General features: G+C 65.1%; 1 protein-coding gene across 10 annotated transcripts in view; it reads left to right on the top strand.

The window, feature by feature from the left end:
- The window catches only part of DGKQ (diacylglycerol kinase theta), a 29,555-nt gene that overhangs the window by 4,801 nt on the left and 17,239 nt on the right, over window positions 1-7,515 (top strand). For 2 of the 10 annotated variants that reach the window (XM_070506426.1, XM_044768032.2), the window contains exons 6-22: window positions 282-435; window positions 520-591; window positions 807-907; window positions 1,011-1,249; window positions 1,341-1,431; window positions 1,577-1,631; window positions 1,759-1,820; window positions 2,196-2,346; window positions 2,819-2,857; window positions 3,424-3,539; window positions 5,069-5,220; window positions 5,464-5,612; window positions 5,722-5,900; window positions 6,290-6,390; window positions 6,579-6,725; window positions 6,820-6,931; window positions 7,005-7,157. In XM_070506426.1, the coding sequence (XP_070362527.1) occupies window positions 282-435; window positions 520-591; window positions 807-907; window positions 1,011-1,249; window positions 1,341-1,431; window positions 1,577-1,631; window positions 1,759-1,820; window positions 2,196-2,346; window positions 2,819-2,857; window positions 3,424-3,539; window positions 5,069-5,220; window positions 5,464-5,612; window positions 5,722-5,900; window positions 6,290-6,390; window positions 6,579-6,725; window positions 6,820-6,931; window positions 7,005-7,157 (2,073 nt within the window). Of the gene's footprint in view, window positions 1-281; window positions 436-519; window positions 592-764; window positions 908-1,010; window positions 1,250-1,340; window positions 1,432-1,576; window positions 1,632-1,758; window positions 1,821-2,195; window positions 2,347-2,818; window positions 2,858-3,423; window positions 3,540-5,068; window positions 5,221-5,463; window positions 5,613-5,721; window positions 5,901-6,289; window positions 6,391-6,578; window positions 6,726-6,819; window positions 6,932-7,004; window positions 7,158-7,515 lie in introns of those variants that run through there. The other 8 variants (XM_070506425.1, XM_070506423.1, XM_070506428.1 and 5 more) reach the window with 6 other exon arrangements.

The following is a 7,515-nucleotide window of genomic DNA, read 5'->3' on the forward strand; positions in this document are numbered from 1 at the left end:
GTTGGGCAGGTGGGGTGGGGCCTGGGATCTAGGGGGCGAGTGCATTGTCCCGTGGGAAAACAGCGTGGAGAGCGTGGCGGTGCCCGCCTCCCCCCCCCCCCACCGCCCCCCGTCCGTCTGAGCTGTCTGCGTTGCTCTCTTTCGGGGTGGGGGCTCCTGTTGTACAGAGGAGAGTCTTAAGGCCACGCGCTCAGCGTGGGCCCCGGTGGAGTCACTGAGAGCCGCTTGGACCCCGGCCTCTCCTGCGCGGAGGCCCCAGGCTCAAGCCTGTGCCCCCTCAGGCCCACTCAGTCTGCTCCACGGCACTCGCCCCCGAGTGCACGTTCGGGCGCCTGCGAACCCTGATCCTGCCCCCTGCGTGCGTGCGCCTGCTATCCCGCAACTTCAGCAAGATGCACTGCTTCCGCATCTCCGAGAGCGTGACCCCAGAGCCGGGTGAGCGCGGGGCGGGGGCGGGAGTGGCGGGCGGCAGGGTGGGGGCTGGGCGCTGAGTGAGACTCCGCTGTGTCTGTCCTGTAGGCGAAGGGGACGATGGTGTGGACACGAGCTCCCCCGCTGGCCCGGGCAGAGAGGCGCTGGCGCCAGAGTCTGGTAAGTGCCGCTTAGCTGTCGCCCAGGCCCCGGCCAGGACCCCCGCTCTGTTCCCCACCTAGTCCCTAGTGCCCGTCCGCCCCCCTATCCGGTCCCTCGTCCCCCATCCTGTGCTTCATCCTGTCCCTCTTTCCCGCATCCCATTCCTCCCCCATCCCTCCTCCCCCACGCAGGCCCCAGCACCAGAGATTCACACCCACTTCCCTCTGGCCCAGGCAAGCAGACCCTGAGGATTTTTGATGGAAATGACGCTGTGCAGCGAAACTACTTCCGTGTCATCACTCTCCCGCGCTTGGCCAGGAGTGAGGAGCTGCTGGTAACGGGGAGCCCCCCAGGGGCTGTGGCAGGCCCATCCCTGGGGGGTTGTGGTGCCCAGCACGGCTGCGGCGCCCGTGCACACCTGGCCCCCTCCCCTGCAGGAGGCAGCGCTGCGGGCCTACTACATCACGGAAGACCCTCACAACTTCGACCTGCAGGTGCTCCCCGCACCTGCACAGGCTGGCGAAACCGGGGCCCGGGGAAAGTCCCGGAGTGGCGGGTCTGCGGAGGAGGAGGGCAGCCAAGGCCCCGGGTCCCTCGAGGCTGTGTCTGAGGCCTGGATCATCCGCGCTCTGCCCCGCCCTCAGGAGGTCCTGAAGATCTACCCTGCCTGGCTCAAGTGAGGCCCAGGCGGAGGCACAGGGTCTGCCTGCGGGAGTCGGGAGGGGGCGGGGCCGCCTGACCAGAGCTCCTGAGCTTGTCCCCTGCAGGGTGGGTGTGGCCTACGTGTCCATCCGTGTGACCCCACAGAGCACTGCTCGGACCGTGGTGCTGGAGGTTCTCCCACTGCTTGGACGCCAGGTGTGTACACTGGGCCCACCCTGGTGCTGGCCAGCCCACTGGGCCAGGCTGCTGTCCCACCTCTGGTGTGGCCGCCCTGGCTGGGTGTCCTGAGGAGGGTGGAGGAACTGGTCCGGGTCTTATGCCCCAAACCCTGCCCCCACAGGCCGAGGGTGCTGAGAGCTTCCAGCTGGTGGAGGTGCTCATGGGCAGCAGGCAAGGTGAGTGGGCATCCTGCAGCTGATGTCCTGAGTGGTGTGCCTCCTGGTGCCCTGGGCCTCAGGGCAGCTATTTGCAGAGGTGAGCAAGGCACCTGGTGCTGATAGGCCATGCCTCTTGCCCCTGCAGTCCAGCGGACGGTGATGGCAGATGAGGAGCCCCTGCTTGACCGGCTTCGAGACATCCGGCAGGTCAGTGGGTGTGGATGCTGGTCCCTGGGGAGCTGCTGGCCTTTGGCCATGGCCTCCACCTCGTGGAGAGAGAGTCTACCCTGGACCTCACGTCCACCTTGGTGGGCAGCTGACCCTCCTGGCTGGTAGTGCCTCTCCTGGGCCTGGTGGATCTGAGTGCTTCCTAACTTGTCACTTGCTCCTGGGAGGTGGGGTCCCTGAGGGGAGTGGAGGGGCCTGTCCTGAGGGAGGCCACCTGTGAGTTCTTCCCCTTCTCCCCTCCCCATCTTGGCCTGTTCCTCCTGGGGACTCTTCCAGCGGCCCCTTCCCAGATGGGGAGGGTGGGCCGGGCACCCCTGGGGCTCTGCTCAGTGCCCCCTGCCCCTCTCCCTGCAGACGTCCTTGCGACAGATGAGCCAGACGCGGTTCTACGTGGTGGAGGGCAGGGCCCTGGCCCCCCACGTTTCCCTGTTTGTCGGTGGCCTGCCACCTGGCCTATCCCCCCAGGAGTACAGCAGCCTGCTGGACGAGGCTGTGGCCACCAAAGGTGTGACTGCCTGGGCCGGGCTGGGCTCCTGGCTGCCAGGGACATAGCGGGGCCTGAGAGCAGGCCCTGGGGCTGCTGTGCTGAGGTCGAGTCCTGGGTCCTTCTGCCCCCTTGCTGTTCGAGCCTTCGCCCAGATGCTTCTTGCCACATGACGCTCTGTCCTCACCTCTGGGGCTCTGACTGCATCCCTTCCTCTGAGGAGGACTTCTGAGCCTCTGGCCTCTCTGCCCTGGCCCTGGCACGGGGCAGGCACTTCCTGGGGTCTGGCCCTGCTGGGTTGTGCGAAGTTACCCTAAGTAGGAGGTGGGGGCTGCCTGAGTGTGGATGGCCGTGAGGGCAGCATCCCAGTGGGTGGGTCAGGGGCCTGGGGGGAGGTCAGGGTCTGGAGGGAGGGAGTCGGAGGCCTGGGGGGGTCAGGCCCCAGGCCTCTGTGCTGCGTGTCCTGCTTCCCTGACCCAGCCTGTCTTTGCAGCGGGCCTGGTGTCTGTGAGCCACGTCTACTCCTCTCAAGGTGAGCCCCCTAGGGGTCATCCCAGGCCACAGCTGGAGTTAGAGTAGGAGCCCCCCACCCTTTGCTGCTGTGTTTCCTTGTTGGGACCTGACCTTTCTCTGGGGCCGTGTGCAGGGAACCGTTTGAGTGCATTTTTTGGCTCATGGCTGCGATGCTTTTGCTAAAACGTGACTGAGGCCCAGAAAACATTCCCTCCGTGCTCGTTCTGCCCATGGGTTCATGTCTTTTATCACAGAAAACCTCACATCTGCCCACAAGTGGCAGGACAGACTGTGAGCCTGCGTCCCTTCTGTGGGTCCTCAGCAGTTAGCAGCGTTCTCCATTTTTGTGGGGCGTACCCCTGCCGTGGGTCCTAGGCCACCCCTCCCCACCTCATGGTGGTCTCGCTCTTGTCCACCCACCATATCCTGTTTCTCAGCTCGGCCATCCTTGAAGGCTCCCTGGGGGGAGAAGTCGCACCGGGTAGACACCCTTGGGTGGGCTGATCTGAGGCCAGCTACAGTGGAGCCCCTTCTGGCTAGGGGGTGGCAAGACCCCGACCTGAGCTCACGGTCCACCTGCCGCAGGTGCAGTGGTGCTGGGCGTGGCCTGTTTCGCAGAGGCTGAGCGACTGTACATGCTGGTCAAGGACACAGTTGTGCATGGCCGGCCACTGACTGCCCTGGTGCTCCCTGATGTGCTGGTGAGTGGGCCCGGGGTGGGCACTTGGGGGATGTGGCCTCCACAGCTGGTTTGTTTAACGCTCTGGGGTTGGAGCGAAGTCTGCCGCACACGGTCTGATTTACACAGAGGGGGGTGCCTGAGGTCCCCGCTGGAGGCCTGCAATGGCAGCTGACAGGCCAAGGACCGCAGAGGCAGCTTCCTGCTGGGCCCTGGCCCCTCTCCCCCGCGCAGGTGCCCTGGGACTTCTGCTTGTGCCCCGACCACCTCTGGCCAGTAGGTGGTGCTCTTTGCCTGGGATGCTGGGCGCCTGGCGGCCGGCACAGGGCAAAAGTGGGCGTCTCGAGGGCACTGCTGTGGTCAGGGTGAGGGGAGGGGCCAGAGTCCCACCCCTGCCCTGCGCCTTCACTGCAGCCTCTGGTCCTTGGCACTGCTGGCCCCAGGGCCCCTCGAGGTGTCCATGGCTGCTCTGCCCCTGACCCCTGACCCTGACCACTGACCCCCATCCAGGCGGAGCAGAATTAGAGCAGATGGGCATAGAGTCTGTGGCTGGGTGGGCGACACCTACAGGTCCTGGATGCCCCGTCCCCACCCGAGCCAGGTGGAGAAGGTGGGTCCTGCCCAGGTCAGGACAGGGTGGCCATACCTCCATCCTAATGAGGACGCAGTGCCTGCAGGGCAGGGCCCCAGCAGCTGGCCCGTGGGCAGAGCTGGCAGGCGATGCCAACATGCGCTTTCTCTTTCCTGTCAGCTGCCTGCCCCGGGGTGAGCAGGTAAGTGGTGACCGCAGGCAGCTCTGCTCAGTGGGCCACATGTCACCCCATGTGTCCTCGGCCTCGAGCCACGGCCACTTTCCACTGTATCTGTGCCAAGCTTGTCTGTTTTCTGTCACCTAGCAACCCCCATCATGGGGACTCTAGACCCCCCACCTCACCGTTGTGGGGACCCAGCTCCCCTGCCCACTGTCTCCTAGGCACTGTGTTTTGGGGGTTGTGTGTGGGAGGATGGGCCTCGTCCAGAGGCTGAGGGGACACGTGGGGCCACCCTGTGAACTGGGCTGTCCTCCCAGCTGCTACGTGGGTGGTTGGGGGCCCTGGAGTTGCAGTTCCTCCCGGGTGTGTGGTCCCCCCAGGGTGTGTGCCAGGTGACTCAGAGGGGCAGGTGGGGTCCCGCGTGGGCTTCCTGCCTACCTAGGCGCATTAGCTGTATGGATGAGGCAGAGGCTGCAGTCTGGGACCCTGTGTCGCTGTGGTTGTGGCAGGGCCTGTGTGCTTAGAGCTCCAGGCCGGCCGGCCTCTTCCCTGCCCCACTGGCCAGTGGCCTATGGGCGTCCCTCTGCCATGGCGGTGCCCCGAGTGGTCTGTGGCGAGGTAGTGATGGCCGTGCAGCCCCTCGTGTGTGCCTTCCTTGGGAGGGGCTGGCCCCAGGCTGGTTCAGACCAGGTGGGCTCAGGGTGGGGGGTGGTCCCTGCCTGGGCAGTAGGGTGGGGAGACACCGGCTCTGCACAAAGGGTGGCCTTGGGAGCACACTCTGACCCGCCCCATCTGCCAGCACGCGAAGCTGCCCCCAGACTGCCGCCCCCTCCTCGTGTTTGTGAACCCCAGAAGCGGAGGCCTCAAGGGCCGCGACCTGCTCTGCAGTTTCCGGAAGCTGCTGAACCCCCACCAGGTCTTTGAGCTGACCAACGGGGGGCCTCTGCCCGGGTGAGTCCGGCAAGCCTCTGCCACACTGAACGGAGCCTGGCAGGCACCGGAGGGGGGCCCATACACACCTGCCGACGGCCGGTGGGAACAGGTTGGGGTTCGGTATGGAACCCTCACGGGCTGCCTTGGATGGGGGATGAGCTGCGGCCTGCTCTGCCCCAGGGTCGCTATTTCCCCACCCACTTGTTGCGCACCTGCATGGCCGTGGCTGTGGCAGGACACCTCCTGTCTCCCTCTCGCCAGGTTTCACGTGTTCTCCCAGCTGCCCTGCTTCCGGGTGCTGGTGTGTGGTGGGGATGGCACCGTGGGCTGGGTGCTGGCTGCCCTGGAGGAGATGCGGCACCATCTGGCCTGCCCGGAGCCTTCTGTGGCCATCCTGCCCCTGGGCACAGGTGGGTCAGCTGGCGAGTAGGGTTTATCCCTTCTTGCCCAAGTTTCACTTGAGGCCCAGGGTCGGGGGGTGGGTGTGGACAGTCAGTGTGCATCTTGCCCGTGTCCCAGGGAATGACCTTGGCCGGGTCCTCCGCTGGGGGGCGGGCTACAGTGGAGAGGACCCCTTCTCCGTGCTGGTATCAGTGGATGAGGCAGATGCTGTGCTCATGGACCGCTGGACCATCCTGCTGGATGCTCACGAGGCCACTGGTGCGGAGAACAGTGTGGCAGATGTGGAGCCCCCCAAGGTACCCATGTGCTGGGTGAGGGTATGGCACCGCTGGGCCCCCTGCAGGTGACTCTTTACCACATCCGTCTAGGGACTTGCCCTTGTCCCTGCCACACTCTGGCGTGGGTGCCAGTGCCATCCCCTCTACGGATGGGGAAGCTGAGGCACAAAGCAGTGACTTTCTGGGTGGCAAGCCCAGAGCTACCTAGCTCAGACCTTTGCCTGCCCCGTGTGCCACGCTGTCCCCCCTGGGCACTGGCAGTTACTAAGCAGGGTGGTCACCAGACAGAAGCAGTTCTGACGATGGCAGCGGAGTTGGGTTGGAGACAAGGAGGCTGGACACAGCCTGGGGCATGGGGAGCACTTGGCAGGGCTGACAGGGCCACATGGGAACATGTTTTGACCCAGATTGTGCAAATGAGTAACTACTGTGGGATTGGCATCGACGCAGAGCTAAGCCTGGACTTCCACCAGGCACGGGAGGAGGAGCCCGGCAAGTTCACGAGCAGGTGCGAGAAGAGTAAGAACAGGAGCTTGGGGCTGCTCTAGGCAAAGCAGGGGCTGCCCCCTGGTGATGGCACTCTGCACTTCCTGCTGGTTCACCAGCAGGAAGTGGTGGAGGGGGCTCCAACCTGGGTCTGTTTTAGGCTGGGCAAGGGCCCCATCTTGTGACAGCAGACATGTCCCCCTTCTGCAGGTTCCACAACAAGGGTGTGTATGTGCGGGTCGGGCTGCAGAAGATCAGCCACTCACGCAGCCTGCACAAGGAGATCCGGCTGCAGGTGGAGCAGCAGCAGGTGGAGCTGCCCAGCATCGAGGGCCTCATCTTTATCAACATCCCCAGGTGCCAGCGGTGGACTCCCGGGCACTCTGGCCTCGGGTGGGGCTCTGGCCCTTGTCCAGCCTGCCCTCTTACCTTCCTACCCCTCTCTGCACAGCTGGGGGTCGGGGGCTGACCTGTGGGGCTCCGAGAGCGACTCGAGGTTTGAGAAGCCGCGCATGGATGATGGGCTGCTGGAGGTGGTGGGGGTGACGGGTGTCATGCACATGGTGAGTGGGAGGGCCGGGGGTGCCGGGCTGGTGTGGTGCTGCGACCCACTGAGCCCAGGGTGCTCTCCGGCAGGGCCAGGTCCAGGGAGGGCTGCGCTCTGGCATCCGCATCGCCCAGGGCTCCTACTTCCGTGTCACCCTGCTCAAAGCCACACCTGTGCAGGTGGATGGTGAGCCCTGGCTCCAGGGTCCTGGGCACATGATCATCTCAGCTGTGGGCCCAAAGGTATGTCCAATGTGGGGTGAGCCAGGAGGGGCCAGAGAGCCAGTGATGAGGTGGGCTCAGTGCTGGCAGGTCTCGGCTATACAGAGTGGCCAGCATGGCCCTGGTGCATGGGCAGTCCTGCTGCAGCTGGTTCTTCCCCAACTCCGGGTCACAGGTTCCCCCTGGGGCCTCAGAGGGGAGGGGTGGCTGCTGGACAATGGTCAGGCTTGAGCTCCCTCCCCACAAGCTGCAGTCATGGCAACCACCCTGTTCCTTCTCTTCTGTAAATGGGCTGGGATGGCGTTGGGCGTCCTGGGGTCCCAGAGCCAGGTGGCCCACCGTGTCACCCAGTCCTCTGACCTCCCCTGCCCCGGGACAG

The sequence above is a fragment of the Equus asinus genome, chromosome 3 (assembly GCF_041296235.1).
Source record: "Equus asinus isolate D_3611 breed Donkey chromosome 3, EquAss-T2T_v2, whole genome shotgun sequence".
NCBI classification, from domain to species: domain Eukaryota; kingdom Metazoa; phylum Chordata; class Mammalia; order Perissodactyla; family Equidae; genus Equus; species Equus asinus.